This window comes from Nerophis ophidion, linkage group LG04, assembly GCF_033978795.1.
Source record: "Nerophis ophidion isolate RoL-2023_Sa linkage group LG04, RoL_Noph_v1.0, whole genome shotgun sequence".
Lineage (NCBI taxonomy): Eukaryota > Metazoa > Chordata > Actinopteri > Syngnathiformes > Syngnathidae > Nerophis > Nerophis ophidion.
In genome coordinates, this window is record NC_084614.1 from 20,803,053 (window position 1) to 20,819,619 (window position 16,567).

General features: G+C 41.0%; 2 protein-coding genes across 3 annotated transcripts in view; both read right to left on the bottom strand.

The window, feature by feature from the left end:
- Positions 1 to 947, bottom strand: part of LOC133551072 (probable histone deacetylase 1-B) — a 28,894-nt gene extending 27,947 nt beyond the window's left edge. Inside the window, exon 1 of the mRNA XM_061897387.1 lies at positions 799 to 947. Within this exon, the coding sequence (XP_061753371.1) occupies positions 799 to 847 (49 nt within the window). The 5' untranslated portion in view covers positions 848 to 947. The remainder of the gene's footprint in view (positions 1 to 798) is intronic.
- A 1,049-nt stretch (positions 948 to 1,996) lies between these two features.
- On the bottom strand, positions 1,997 to 13,267 carry sh3bgrl3 (SH3 domain binding glutamate-rich protein like 3). 2 transcript variants are annotated; one of them, XM_061897389.1, is made up of 3 exons: positions 13,117 to 13,267; positions 5,824 to 5,991; positions 1,997 to 3,055 (listed from the first exon to the last, which is right to left on the bottom strand). In XM_061897389.1, the coding sequence occupies exons 1-3, from the start codon at positions 13,159 to 13,161 to the stop codon at positions 2,990 to 2,992; spliced, it is 279 nt and encodes a 92-aa protein (XP_061753373.1). In that variant the 5' UTR covers positions 13,162 to 13,267; the 3' UTR covers positions 1,997 to 2,989. The 2 variants fall into 2 exon arrangements, with proteins under 2 accessions (XP_061753373.1, XP_061753374.1); XM_061897390.1 differs by having other exon boundaries at positions 5,778 to 5,991.
- Positions 13,268 to 16,567: the final 3,300 nt, after the last annotated feature.

A 16,567-nucleotide genomic window follows, 5' to 3' on the forward strand; every position in this document is an offset into this window, starting at 1 on the left:
TTGTGCCATTGCTTGATAAGTTTAATAAATAAACTTTTGGTCAATTGACTTAGTTGTGATTTCCCTCTGTTTAAAAGTAGCATATATGAATGCAGGATGAAGAAGAATGTTTTAATGTAGACACATAGAATCATCATACTGCTCTGATTATATGCATCAAATGTTCATTCAAGGCCAAGGCAAAATATCTTAATATATAAAGACATGCACCTGGGGATAGGTTGATTGACAACACTAAATTGGCCCTAGTGTGTGAATGTGAGTGTGAATGTTGTCTGTCTATCTGTGTTGGCCCTGCGATGAGGAGGCGACTTGTCCAGGGTGTACAACGCCTTCCGGCGGATTGTAGCTGAGATTGGCACCAGCGCCACCCGCGACCCCATAGGGAATAAGCGGCAGAAAATGGATGGATGGATATCGCGATATGGCCTAAATATATCGCGATATTAAAAAAGGCCACTGCACTTGCATTAATGAGACACAGACGACGGCCGCCATATTTGCCAAGAAAAAAACAATATATGTTACAACAAGCCAATTTTTTCACAATGATCAATTAAACCCAAGTCAGAAACAATATCACCTGCCGTGTTGAAATAAAGTGCTTTGGTGATTTAATTAGTCTGAGTGTAATTAATATCGCGTGTACGTTCAAGCTAGCAGCTGCAATAGTTTAGCAGGCGACTAGTTAATAGTTAGCCGCAGGGGGCTAACGCCGGCACACTTGGATGGGTTGTACGTTTCAAGGCACGCCAACACCGCTGTACTAACTCGAGGAGGCACAAAATGGATATTTACCGTCATAGTAATAGCAAACTTTTCTTTTGGTTCCTTGAGACAGCGCCATTTTACGCCAATTAAGTCACCAGGCCACTACCGATTTGGCACACACCGGTTCCTGGTTCGCCAACTGAGTGTGGGGCGGTGCTTAAGCCAATCACAGCCGAGGATGCTGCACCGCCCGTATGGGAGGCGCTGGTGTGTAAAAACAATATTTGTATTGTCTTATCCAATGTTATTAGAAATTTATTTTTTTTGGTATGTATTGATGTATTTCTTAATGAACAAAGACAAAATACAAATACATTAGAGTATTATATAATATTGACTTTTATGTATTAATATATTTCTTCATGAGAAAATATAATAAACATTTATTTGAACATTTTATTTACTATTCTGTATGTATTGTTATATTTAATGAGAAAAGATAAAATACAAATACATTTAAATATTTCATATATTTTCTTTTTGTATACATTATTTCTTAATTAGAAAAACTAAATAAAAATAAATGAGCTCTAGATCAGCGGTTCTTAACTTTGTTGGAGGTACCGAACCCCATTAGTTTCATATGCGCATTCATCGAACCCTTCTTAGTGAAAAATGAAATGGTTTTTTTTTTCAAATTAAAGACAAAGTTATGTGTTTTTGGTCCACTTTAGTATAGAGAACATATTCTAAGTAAAAAATACTTAATTTAGAGGTTTTGGACACTAGGGGAACAATTTCTAAGTAAAAAAGACTTAATTTGTAGTTATTTGGTTAGGGTTAGAGGGTTCGGGTTATAATGAGGCCATGCCGAATTAGGCGTTAATAAGTATTTAATAATGACTAGTTAAGAGCCAATATGTTACTAATTTGCATGTTAATAAGCAACAATAATTAATAGTGAATGTTCCCCATACTCAAGTGTTACCATGTTTTATTACTGGTGCACAAAATGAACCGTGCATGAACATCACATTGTTCAAAGAACAAAACCAACACAGTGCATAAACTCCCAACAAATTACACACCTGGAAATCAGTGTGACTTCTGCTGTGGCCGTATCCGTAATACACCGATAGGGAGAAGTTTTTATGGAGACGATGAGTCGGGTGTGTTTTGACCTCCGCCGAACCCCTGAGGCCGACTCACCAAACCCCTAGGGTTCGATCGAACCCAGGTTAAGAACCACTGCTCTAGATTAATAACAAAAATACAAAAAAGATGATTCAATCAAACTTCATTTTTTAATTCACAACTCTTACATCACATATCACAATCTTCTTGGAAGACAACAGCACTTTATTTCCTATCGTTTTCTTCTTTTTGGCCAAGGGGAATTGGTCCAAACAAGGCTTGAGCTCGGCGAGAGACGTGGAATGTGTAAAACATGATTTTGATCATGGTAGATGAACATGTACAATTGAGAGGTATACAAAACCGTGCACAAACATTGTGAAGAATACAGTTATTGATCAGCACAGAAAGAAATCATATTGAGGTAAATAAACAACCTAATGGAAAAATAATAACTATGTGGTGAGGGCTCCCAGAGTCAATCCATCTAAATGTACTGTTAATTGTTTCAGTGCATAACAGAAGAATAGGCTACATGTCACTACATTTGGTGTCTTTTTGGTCCTGTCAGTCAACAAACAATATACCATGTAAATGAAATAGATTCGACCAAATTTGAAATTCTGAGATGTTTCCATGTTGTTCGGGAACTATTCTTTTCTCACATTCTGGTCTGTTGGGCACTCTGTGCTAACAAGTAGGCTCAAAAATACTGAAGGAATGATATTTAGGCTTAAATTCAGTCAATGCCTTGATTAACAAATACATAGTAGATTTCCAAATTCCCTGAAAACACTTGATTGTGAAACAAGAAAAGGAGCACTAAAAATAAAGAGGCTAATGTTGTAATATAAATGCTACTACCGTGAGAACAATAACAAGCAGTGTGTAAGTGCAACAGAAGGCTAAAAGAAAGTTGTTATTAAGACTGAATGATGATAGCGACGTGCAGTAGATTATTAAAACAGAGCTTGGTCAGCATCATTTTCACATTCAGACACCACGCTGGCTCCTAGTGGACAAAGATGGGAAAGTGGTGTGTGACTGCGTGCACTCAGGTTATTTGGCTTTCTTCATGATGGCGTTATGAAAGTGGCGTCAGTGTGGTTGACGGGACGACACGGACATTTAGGCAGCGGCTTCTTCACACCAGCTTTAGGAATTGTTCCACCGTGTCTGCCTCCACCGCCTCAGAGAACATCTCATAGTCCTGCAGAAGGGAGGGAAAGAGCAGTGGTCAGTCAATATATAAAGAGAAAATTACACTGCGTTGGAGTAGGCTCAAGTCAAAGTACGGAGACTCATTTTATCGAAGGGAAGACTTAAGGCAGCAAGAAAAAAGGGCTCTGCAGCAAAGTTGATACAAAAGTCACACTCAGGAATTTGTGCTAATGATAACTTCTACCGCACTGAAAAATAAACAATCCATTCAGTCAGCCTCTGAGGTGCATTCACCCTTGGACGCTCCTGTTGACATTTTTTAATCGCCACTTTGCACAGTAAAATTAGAAGGAGTTTAACAAATCAACAAAATGCTCAAAATAATCAATAGTCAAAGCCCATATACAGTTATGCACAGTGCAATATCATTAATTTAACTTCTCCTGCCAGGTTAATGAAAAGCCATCTTGCAGAATAAAAATGAATACAATAGATGAGTTGCAGTACATTTGTACTGTATAATGAGGTTAATGTGAGGTTCATAAATTGCTACAATAACATAGCAAAGTTAAAATGGTAATAATTCATGAATAGATGTAATGTCGGGTTGTTAAAAATGGACACTCCATTATTTAAAAAAATACATTTGTGTCTAAAATGAGCCAAATGACTAATTGTTGTTTTATACTGTTGTAATACCTCAAGCCCACCACAGGCGGGTGCTAGTGACACATGTGGTATAGTCATGGATGCAACAACTGAGGAAAAATTTAAAAAATAGCTTATGCTGGAAGACAACATAAGTTCAAGTGCTGTTTTCTCTCTCTCTCTCTCATATATATATATATATATATATATATATATATATATATATATATATATATATATATATATATATATAGAAAATACATGTTTTACACTACACTATATATATATATATATATATATATATATATATAAAAGAAAATACATGTTTTACACTACACTATATATATATATATATATATATATATATATATATATATATATATAGTGTAGTGTAAAACATGTATTTTCTTTTTGTCTAAAAAAAGTTAATGCAAAAGCTGCTGTTTACAAAAACTGACTCATTTGGATGGATGGATGAAAAAAATGGCTCCCAAATGGTCCAGAACTCGGAATCGGTTTTCATCGTTCACCTAAGAGAGCTGTTCAAAAGACTTGACTTGTTTACGAACGTCACATTTCTACTTAAGTTAACATTTTTAACAGTTACATGTTAAGATTCATGTTTTTGGACAAGATGTTTTGTCACACGTTAAAGTACAGTAAGTCTGGTTAGTTCCCCTAAAGCGTGAGTGAAGAATGCACAACCAACCTGATAAGTTCAAAAGAGATGATACAGAATTATCAGATCATATATGCTACTTGGTGGTTGTATGAGCACACTGCAGCTAGTCCTGGAAAGACCCACTCCTTAATGTTTCAGTGACACGCAGAATTCTCACAGGAATAAGGCAAAAAAAACCCTTACCAACTGCGTACGTTAACCCGCAGATGCTAACTGGCATTCAACAAGCATATTGTTTGGAATATCATTGTCTGTACCGGATTATAAACTGCTTCTTTTTCCTATGTTTTGAACCCTGGGGCTTAATAAACAGTGCAGCTAATTGATGGATTTGTCTTTATTGACAGCCATACTGCAAATAATAATTAAAAAATAACAAAGACACTGAAAAGTGTGTTATGGCGCCATCTATTGGATGATTTTACTCACTGCAGGTGTTGCATTGCCTTTCTGTTGAAACTGAACTTTTAACCAGATGTTAAATGATAAATGGGTTGTACTTGTATAGCGCTTTTCTATATTCAAGGTACTCAAAGCGCTTTGACACTACTTCCAAATTTACCCATTCACACACACATTCACACACTGATGGAGGGAGCTGCCATGCAAGGCGCTAACCAGCACCCATGAGGAGCAAGGGTGAAGTGTCTTGCTCAGGACACAACGGACGTGACGAGGTTGGTACTAGGTGGGGTTTGGACCAGGGACCCTCGGGTTGCACGCGGCCACTCTCCCACTGTGCCACGCCGTCCCGTCATCAATGTTCCGTCATCTAGGTTTCCATAGCGTTTCTACTCATATGGATTCATCATTCATCACTCCAATCAACGTTAGTAAGTTTACAATATATTTAAAACATTTTTTACTTACTAACTTGTCCCATGTGTGATGTCGGTAGGAGTGTTTTCATATTTGTACATGCTATGGTAATGTAATGAAGCTAGCGTTGTTAGCATTAGCGAATATGCTAACACGTGTCTTTGTTCGTAACATTAACTTAAAATGGCATTCTTTTTGTATTGTTTCTGTTTTGTAAATTCACCAAAATGTCATTGTGGCGTTTTTGAGTCTGTTTAGCTGATTGGAGAGCTAGCTTCCGCAGCTAGTGGGTCCATGACAATGACGTCTGTTTTGTTTAACCAGCCGTTTTACTGCCATGTTACAGGCACTGTTTGGAAGAAATTATGCTATGTAATTAAACATTTACAAAATATTTTCGTGTAAATAAGTCATTTCACAACGTATATATCTGCAAATTATAGCCAAAGGCGGCGAATATATGGAAAACTGTTTTTTTCCTCATCTAAAACTTTAGTGGGTGCGGCTTACATAGTTTGGAAAGATGATAATCTAAAATAGCAAATTACCAATAAATTACTTTTGTTCTACTATTATATACAGTCAAGAAACATTTGAGTAGAATCCCGCTTTGAGTAATTACCGTGCTGTGGAGCCAGAATCATCATTATGATAGTCAAAAGACTAACCCCACAATACTGGTCTTCGTTGAAAAGCTGCGGAGGAACAGCTCCGGGATTTCCTGATTTCCTTCTCATGTCGTCGCGCAGCTCGCTGCCCAGTGAGATGTCGATGAGCTCGTACTGGATGCTCTTACTGTCCAGTATGCGCGTCACTTCGCCCTGTTGGGACTTCACCTGCAACCACAGCACTTAAATTAACCTGGAAATATACATCTTGTATTCTTAAAATGACATCCAGCAGTGTTGTGAGGAAGTTTTTTTGGGGCTTTGTAGACTTCTATCTTTCTGAGGGACACAGGAAGTTGGGTCGACCACACCCAAGCGCAGCAGTGAGTGGAAATTGTGACAGAAATTGCAAAAAAAGGAGGGGAACTAAAAAAAAATGCTGTATGGTCAAATCGTGTGATAACCAAGCGAGTAGGAATAAATTCAGGTTTTAATTAGAAATAAAAATGTTTAAAAAATCCACAAAATTTGATGATTTGGATGACAGATTTATATAAAAAGGGGTGGACTACTTCACTTCCTCTCTGAGCTGCAACCTTATCGTGGTAGAGGAGTTTGCGTGTCCCACTGATCCTAGGAGCTATGTTGTCCGGGGGCGTAAAGCCCCCTGGTAGGGTCTCCCAAGGCAAACAGGTTCTAGGTGAGGGATCAGACAAAGAGCAGCTCGAAGACCTTTATGAAGAAGAAAAAGCATGGACCCAGATTTCCCTCGCCCGGACGCGGGTCACCGGGGCCCCCCTCTGGAGCCAGGCCCGGAGGCGGGGCACGATGGCGAGCGCCTGGTGGCCGGGCCTGTTCCCATGGGGCCCGGCCGGGCACAGCCCGAGGAGGCAACGTGGGTCACCCCTCCAATGGGCTCACCACCCATAGCAGGGGCCATAGAGGTCGGGTGCAATGTGAGCTGGGCGGCAGCCGAAGGCAGGGCACTTGGCGGTCCGATCCTCAGCTACAGAAGCTAGCTCTTGGGACGTGGAACGTCACGTCACTGGGGGGAAAGAGCCTGAGCTAGTGCGCAAAGTCGAGAAATTCCGGCCGGATATAGTCGGACTCACTTCGACGCACAGCAAGGGCTCTGGAACCACTTCTCTCGAGAGGGATTTGACCCTCTTCCACTCTGGCGTTGCCGGCAGTGAGAGGCGACGGGCTGGGGTGGCAATTCTTGTTTCCCCCCGGCTCAAAGCCTGTACGTCGGAGTTCAACCCGGTGGACGAAAGGGTAGCCTCCCTCCGCCTTCGGGTGGGGGGACGGGTCCTGACTGTTGTTTGTGCTTATGCACCAAACAGCAGTTTAGAGTACCCACCCTTTTTGGGAACACTCGAGGGAGTACTGGAAAGTGCTCCCCCGTGTGATTCCCTTGTCCTACTGGGAGACTTCAACGCTCACGTTGGCAACGAATGTGAAACCTGGAGAGGCGTGATTGGGAAGAATGGCCGCCCGGATCTGAACCCGAGTGGTGTTTTGTTATTGGATTTTCGTGCTCGTCACAGTTTGTCCATAACAAACACCATGTTCAAACATAAGGGTGTCCATATGTGCACTTGGCACCAGGACACCCTAGGCCGCAGTTCCATGATCAACTTTGTAGTTGTGTCATCGGATTTGCGGCCTTATGTTTTGGACACTCGGGTGAAGAGAGGGGCGGAGCTTTCTACCGATCACCACCTGGTGGTGAGTTGGCTGCGATGGTGGGGGAGGATGCCGGACAGACCTGGGAGGCCCAAACGCATTGTGAGGGTCTGCTGGGAACGTCTGGCAGAGTCTCCTGTCAGACAAAGTTTCAATTCCCACCTCCGGAAGAACTTTGAACATGTCACGAGGGAGGTGCTGGACATTGAGTCCGAGTGGACCATGTTCCGCACCTCTATTGTCGAGGCGGCAGATAGGAGCTGTGGCCGCAAGGTAGTTGGTGCCTGTCGGGGCGGCAATCCTAAAACCCCTTGGTGGACACCAGCGGTGAGGGATGCTGTCAAGCTGAAGAAGGAGTCCTATCGGGTCCTTTTGGCTCATAGGACTCCGGAGGCAGTGGACAGGTACCGACAGGCCAAGCGGTGTGAAGCTTCAGCGGTCGCGGAGGCAAAAACTGGGACATGGGAAGAGTTCGGGGAAGCCATGGAAAACGACTTCCGGACGGCTTCGAAGCGATTCTGGACCACCGTCCGCCGCCTCAGGAAGGGGAAGCAGTTCAGCACTATCAACACCGTGTATGGTGCGGATGGTGTTCTGCTGACCTCAACTGCGGATGTTGTGGATAGGTGGAAGGAATACTTCGAAGACCTCCTCAATCCCACCAACACGTCTTCCTATGAGGAAGCAGTGCCTGGGGAATCTGTGGTGGACTCTCCTATTTCTGGGGCTGAGGTCGCTGAGGTAGTTAAAAAGCTCCTCAGTGGCAAGGCCCCAGGGGTGGACGAGACCCGTCCGGACTTCCTTAAGGCTCTGGATGCTGTGGGGCTGTCTTGGTTGACAAGACTTTGCAGCATCGCGTGAACATCGGGGGCGGTACCTCTGGATTGGCAGACCGGGGTGGTGGTCCCTCTCTTTAAGAAGGGGGACCGGAGGGTGTGTTCCAACTATCGTGGGATCACACTCCTCAGCCTTCCCGGTAAGGTTTATTCAGGTGTACTGGAGAGGAGGCTACGCCGGATAGTCGAACCTCGGATTCAGGAGGAACAGTGTGGTTTTCGTCCTGGTCGTGGAACTGTGGACCAGCTCTATACTCTCGGCAGGGTTCTTGAGGGTGCATGGGAGTTTGCCCAACCAGTCTACATGTGCTTTGTGGACTTGGAGAAGGCATTCGACCGTGTCCCTCGGGAAGTCCTGTGGGGAGTGCTCAGAGAGTATGGGGTATCGGACTGTCTTATTTTGGCGGTCCGCTCCCTGTATGATCAGTGCCAGAGCTTGGTCCGCATTGCCGGCAGTAAGTCGAACACATTTCCAGTGAGGGTTGGACTGCGCCAAGGCTGTCCTTTGTCACCGATTCTGTTCATAACTTTTATGGACAGAATTTCTAGGCGCAGTCAAGGCGTTGAGGGGTTCTGGTTTGGTAACCGCAGGATTAGGTCTCTGCTTTTTGCAGATGATGTGGTCCTGATGGCTTCATCTGACCGGGATCTTCAGCTCTCGCTGGATCGGTTCGCAGCAGAGTGTGAAGCGACCGGAATGAGAATCAGCACCTCCAAGTCCGAGTCCATGGTTCTCACCCGGAAAAGGGTGGAATGCCATCTCCGGGTTGGGGAGGAGACCCTGCCCCAAGTGGAGGAGTTCAAGTACCTAGGAGTCTTGTTCACGAGTGAGGGAAGAGTGGATCGTGAGATCGACAGGCGGATCGGTGCGGCGTCTTCAGTAATGCGGACGTTGTACCGATCCGTTGTGGTAAAGAAGGAGCTGAACCGGAAGGCAAAGCTCTCAATTTACCGGTCGATCTACGTTCCCATCCTCACCTATGGTCATGAGCTTTGGGTCATGACCGAAAGGATAAGATCACGGGTACAAGCGGCTGAAATGAGTTTCCTCCGCCGTGTGGCGGGGCTCTCCCTTAGAGATAGGGTGAGAAGCTCTGCCATCCGGGAGGGACTCAAAGTAAAGCCGCTGCTCCTTCACATCGAGAGGAGCCAGATGAGGTGGTTCGGGCATCTGGTCAGGATGCCACCCGAACGCCTCCCTAGGGAGGTGTTTAGGGCACTTCCAACCGGTAGGAGGCCACGGGGAAGACCCAGGACACGTTGGGAAGACTATGTCTCCCGGCTGGCCTGGGAACGCCTCGGGATCCCCCGGGAAGAGCTAGACGAAGTGGCTGGGGAGAGGGAAGTCTGGGTTTCCCTGCTTAGGCTGTTGCCCCCGCGACCCGACCTCGGATGAGCGGAAGATGATGAATGGATGGATACTTCACTCTTGTATAAGAGCCAACAACTAACTTACAACTTACGCTCAACCTAGGTTAGCGTGTAACTTAGAATTAATCTTTAAAAACATGTTTTTCTCCACATAATTACGCCGATTTGGAATAAACCCTATATTCTGGTTAATAAAAAATCCACATTAACAGGAGAATGCAACTGTAAAGGATTTTAGGAAGTTGTGGCATTTTGTTAACAAAGATAACCGAAGCACTACCACTACCTTTAAAATTATCTCTAGAAATTATGTTTATTCAAAATTATTTTTAAAAAAACGACTCCTCGTCTCCTTTACATTGAAAACACAAATTTCAGAGATGATAAATTTTCTAACACATACATGAGGGGAGTGTTAGTAAAATAATATTTTCCAGGCTAAATTCGAAGAGTTTACAAAAGTAAAAATAGGGAAAATAAGGACAAGGTGAAATTACATTTCAAATTCTTCAAAAGGTTAAATAAATATAATTCAAAATCCTTAATGAAATATACCTACTAATTATTTTTAAAACCAAAATGTTACATTGACAACGGTTATATCTAATATGCTATAGAACAGTGGTTCTCAAATGGGGGTGCGCGTACCCCTGGGGGTACTTGAAGGTATGCCGAGGGGTATGTGAGATTTTTTTTTAAATATTCTAAAAATAGCAACAATTCAAAAATCTTTTATAAATATATTTATTCAATAATACTTCAACAAAATATGAATGTAAGTTCATAAACTATGAAAAAAGGATACAACAATGCAATATTCAGTGTTGACTGCTAGATTTTTTTTGTGGACAAGTTCCATTATTTTTGATGTTAAAGGTTTCTTTTTTTTTGAACAAACGTTTAAAATTAGGTTCATGAATCCAGATGGATCTCTATTACAATCCCCAAAGAGGGCACTTTAAGTTGATGATTACTTCTATGTGTAGAAATATTTATTTATATTTGAATCACTTGTTTATTTTTCAACAAGTTTATAGTTATCTTTATATCTTTTTTTCCAAATAGTTCAAGAAAGACCAATACAAATGAGCAATATTTTGCACTGTTAAACAAACTGATGACATAGTGCTGTATTTTACTTCTTTATCTCTTTTTTTCAACCAAAAATGCTTTGTTCTCATTAGGGGGTATTTGAATTAAAACAATGTTCACAGGGCATCACTAAAAAAAGGTTGAGAACCACTGCTATAGAAAATAATAAAAAAATGCATTTCTTTTAGAAACATGATATGTACTTTGGGAGGAGATAAGAGGTTGAAGGTATAGAGATGTCCCCATTTATTAAAGAAGAGAAAAAAAATGTGTATTATCTTTTTAAAGATGGCAACATAGAAATTATTATGCTGCAAACTGATTGTTTCATATACATATGTTGATTTCTTAAGAGTGAAACTCAAAGTCTCGCCTTGGATTAATGATTTAAAATTAATTAATTAATTTGATGACATTTTATTTGGTCAATTAAAGTAGTTTTAAAGGCCTACTGAAACCCACTACTACCGAGCACGCAGTCTGATAGTTTATATATCAATGATGAAATATTAACATTGCAACACATGCCAATACGGCCTTTTTAGTTTACTAAATTGCAATTTTAAATTTCCCGCTGAGTTTCCTGTTGAAAACGTCCCAGAATGATTACGCGTATGATGAAACGTGTTTGTGACGTTATTGGTTGGAGGGGACATATTAGCCCAGCACCACTTACGGCTAAAAGTCGTCTCTTTTCATCGCATAATTACACAGTATTTTGGACATCTGTGTTGCTGAATCTTTTACAATTTGTTCAATTAATAATGGAGACGTCAAATAAGAAGGCTGTTGGTGGAAAGCGGTGGATTGCAGCTGCCTTTAGCACCGAAACACAGCCGGTGTTTCTTCGTTTGTTATGAAGCTTTAACACAGAGCGGTCAAGCGAACATGTTTCTCTACGTCAACCAGCAAGTTTTTGGGAGGGAAAATTGTGATATTAAGTCGGCTCTCACCGGAGACTTCAGTGGATTACGCGACCTCATCCTGCAGCTCAAAAAGGCAGCTTTGATCTTGGCTCCTCGGCTCACTGGCGTTCACGGCAGCCATCCGACTTTCAGGTATGACTTTGTAATCTCACTAAAATACTATTAACACAATAGGCAGATAAGGGATTTTCCAGAATTATCCTTGTAAATATGTCTAATTACATCTGAATCGCTCCCACTGCAACCGAATGGAACCGTCGCCTTTTCCTTTTTATTAGTGCTTGACTCTAACTTTCCTCATCCACAAACCTTTCATCCTCGCTCAAATTAATGGGGAAATCGTCACTTTCTCGGTCCCAATTGCTCTTACTGTTGGTGGCTCACATTATAAACAATGTGAGGATGTGAGGAGCCCTCAAAACCGGTGATGTCACGAGCACATCCTCTGCTACTTCCGGTACAGGCAAGGGCTTATATATTAGCGACCAAAAGTTGCGAACTTAATCGTCAATGTTCTCTACTAAATCCTTTCAGCAAAAATATGGCAATATTGCAAAATGATCAAGTATGACACATAGAATGGACCTGCTATCTCCGTTTAAATAAGAAAATCTCATTTCAGTAGGCTTTTAAATAAGCACAGTTTTTCATTGTTAGTAATTTATTTGTAAAGTCTCTTACTTATACTTTCTTGAACCGAGTTTGTTTGTATATGGATGTTGATATAAATATACAATGTTTGTAAATACTGCAATGTCTTGGAAATACTGCAATGTCTTGGAAGTGCCTATTTTTATGTCGGCTCCTTTCCGTCACTAACATGACTGATTGATTGATTGACTGATTGAAACTTTTATTAGTAGATTGCACAGTACAGTACATATTCCGTACAATTGACCACTAAATGGTAACACCCGAATAAGTTTTTCAACTTGTTTAAGTCGGTGTCCACGTTGATCAATTCATGGTACAAATATATACTATCAGAAAAATACAGTCATGATACCACAATGGTCATAATTACATGGAAAAAAGTCGAAATTATGGGCTAAGAGTCAAAATAATGAGCTGAAAAGTCATTATTAGGAGATAGAAGTCTAAACTGTGTGATAAAAAGTCACAACTATGAGAAATTAGTAGAAAAGTAAAGTTCATTAAAAGTTAATTTGCATTGTATTGTTTGTAAATATATATTGTCTGTGTGTTCAATTAAGAAAAAGTTATCTTACAAAAAAACGGAAGGTTATGTTACCATAATTTATAAACAGCAAATATTGGTGACAAGCTAAGAATGCTAATGCTAACGGCAGGGGCCCACGGAGGCGCAGGTCAGCAGGAAGCTAACACGCTTGGGTGTGTCTTCTGCTCGGACTCGCCACCCTTTACTTACATTTAAAAAGCACACAAAAAACACCACAACAAACTAAATGTAAGAGACTCACCGTCCTTGAGGCGGTAACAGTGGTGTAGTAGAGTTTAATCCCCATATTTGGTCCTTCTTCTCCTTCTCCTCCGCTCTGCTTGTCCACCACAGGTTCAGGCAGGAAGTCAAGTCGGCCGGTGCGATTTTCAAAATAAATGTCGCATTAAATAGCACGATTATGCTGTTATAATTAAACAATATAAAGAAATAATGTATTGAAAAAGAGAAAGTCCCAGTGAGAGAATTAGCAGTGCAGTGAGGCGTTAATGCCAATTGTGCAGCTTCATTATGTCTGCAGTGATGACATTTACTTGGGGTTTTACTGCCAACTGTTCCATAGTACAGTGGTTCTCAACCTTTTTTCAGGTTGAACATATTTTTAATTCAAGTACCCCCTAATCAGAGCAAAGCATTTTTGTTTGAAAAAAAAAAAGAAATAAAGAAGTAAAATACAGCACTATGTCATCAGTTTCTTCCATCCATCCATCCATCCAAAAGAAGAATCATGATAAACATTCTGATTTTATTCACCCATTCATTCTTTCATTCTCAAAAATGTCTTACTTATCTCATCATACGGAATAAAACTTACTTCACCAATTATTTATTTATTTATTTTTGTTTAATTACTTATGGAGTATATTGTGAATACATTGAGAACAGGAAGTGAACAAAAGTTTTAGCAACTGTTATGTAAAAGAATAAGATTAGGATTAAATAAACTGTGAAGTGAAGTGAATTATATTTAAATAACTCTTTTCTCTAGTGACTCAAAGCGCTTTACATAGTGAAACCCAATATCTAAGTTACATTTAAACCAGTGTGGGTGGCACTGGGAGCAGGTGGGTAAAGTGTCTTGCCCAAGGACACAACGGCAGTGACTAGTATGGCGGAAGCGGGAATCGAACCTGCAAACCCTGAAGTTGCTGGCACAGCCGCTCTACCAACCGAGCTATGCCGCCCACTCTGCTTCTTCCTACTCCTTTTCGAACATGTTGAAAAGAGAAACTGGAAATTGTGATGCATCATGTTGTATGCTTGCATGTTCGAAATAAACTCAAACTTAACTCAACTCTTCCGCTTATCCGAGGTCGGGTCGCGGGGATAGCAGCCTAAGCAGGGAACCCCAGACTTCCCTCTCCCCAACCAGTTTGTTTCTAATTTTTTGCAATTATATCCATCCATCCATTTTTTACTCCTTATTCCCTATTGGGGTCGCAGGGGGCGCTGGTGCCTATCTCAGCTACAATCGGGCAGAAGGCGGGGTACACCTTGGACAAGTCGCCACCTCATCGCAGATGAAATTATATAACAGTGCAAAATATTGCTCATTTGTATATTGCTCATTTGTAATATTTTAAGATTTAATTAATGATTTAAAATCATTAATCCAATGCGAAACTTTGAGTTTCACTCTTAAGAAATCAACGTATGTATATGAAACAATTAGTTTGCAGCATTTGAGAACCCCTGCCATAGTATTTGTATTGACTGAGTGCACCCAAACTGGCCCTCATTAAGTAATGTTCGCAATAAACGTGAGAAAGTCATCATCACCTCGACAAACAAGTATTGAATACATAAATAATCGTTATCTAAATATATATATATATATACATATATTTAATTCCACATATGGATATGCTCAAGGTTTTAAGTGCTGTACGAGCATACACATGTTTTAATTTAAATTTTCCTCTAAGGTTATATTTCCTGGAACTCCTACTAATAATTATACTGTTGATATTATTCTTTTTTGTTTGACTCTTTTGGATTTTTTGTGTCATGTTTGCGTGTCTTCTCATTTTCTCTGATGGTTGCTATTCCGACTGTTGCTGGTGGTTGGTTTGGAATTGTGTTATTATTGTTTTTATTATGTTATTTTGTTTGAATAATCAAAGTATTAAAATATAACCATTAAAAAAAATATGTTATTTGTTTTAGTAAATTATAATATAGATGGTGGTGAGTAACAATAAAAAATATAGGTGGTGGTGAAAAATACCATGATACTACAAGCTCAGTGTCCCACTCTGTATTAAAATTATAGTTATGATTAGTACAATATGTCCAAAATAAATTATTTACTTACTATGGTATATTATTTATTTATTATTTATTCACTGTTCTGTTACAGAGACAAAGGAATGGGATACAATTGATTCGGTATGAAAATTGTTAGCTCAACTTCTTCCTACTTCTTTTCCGACGTGCTGTAAATGAAACAACTGGAAATATGTGATGCATTGCATTCATACTTGCCAAACCTCCCGGATTTTCAGGGAGACTCCCGGAATTCAGCGCCTATCCCGAAAACCTTCCGGAATAAATTTTCTCCCTAAAATCTCCCGAATTTCAGCTAGAGCTGGAGGCCACGCCCCCTCCAGCTCAACCATGCAAAGTTCGAAGCTTGAAAAGGAGGATTGCAGGCGGATCTGACGGCATTTAAAGTCATTATTAAAAACGACTGCTAATCCTCCTCCTTTTCGACCGGACGACCGCGAAGAATTAAAGTAGGAACACTCCGGAGGCAGAAGTTCATTAAGAGGGGCGGACTCACCGGCTCTCAGCCATGTTTCCGTCACACAGAGGAAGTCAAGTCCGCGGGAAGTGAAGAAATCCTTCAGGATAAACGTTTTGTTTTTCAAAGATCTTGCGTCCACAAGACCGAACCTGGCGGGGGCCAGCACGTCCAAGGGCGCAGCTAATCCAGGTGGGGCCCGACACACAGCCCGCAGGTGGCGGGGGAGAGGAGCTACCAGACGGGAAAGGAAGGCAGGAATCCGGCCAGGGGAAAAAGCTGACTGCGACTTTGAAAAACCTACGTCGAAGTTGATCATATCAGTGGGAAAGGGGCAAAGATCCAACAGTGTTTGGCGGTCATACACAAGCAGTGAGCTGACATAGAGATGAAAATAGACGCAAACAACACAAAAACGAACAGAGCTGACAGCGAGAGACGGCAGGGCAAGGCACATACTGGCGCCATCTTCTGGAAACTCGGAAGTGACTTTACTCAAATAGTGAAAGGTAAGTGTTGTTGTTTTTTAGTAACCAGCAAGTACAGTAGTTAGTAGAACAACTGTGTTTTTATTACTGTGTATTTGATAGGTGCTGTCTGAAATTCAACTATTTCTTTTATTTATATATATAATAAAATAAATATATATAGCTAGAATTCACTGAAAGTTAAGTATTTCATACATATATATATGAAATACTCGAGTTGGTGATTTGGCTGTAAATATACTCTCCTCTTAAACACGCCACCCGCCCCAACCACGCCCCTGCCCGAAATCGGAGGTCTCAAGGTTGGCAAGTATGATTGCATTGTATCGTATGCGCGTTCACAATAAACTGAAACTGAACTGAACGTTTATTTACTTCAAATGTACCGTGTAGTGAACAGCACCGCCAGTAGGGGGCGACAGAAAGGCACAGTTGGTCACCCAGTGGGGCAAACAAACAGC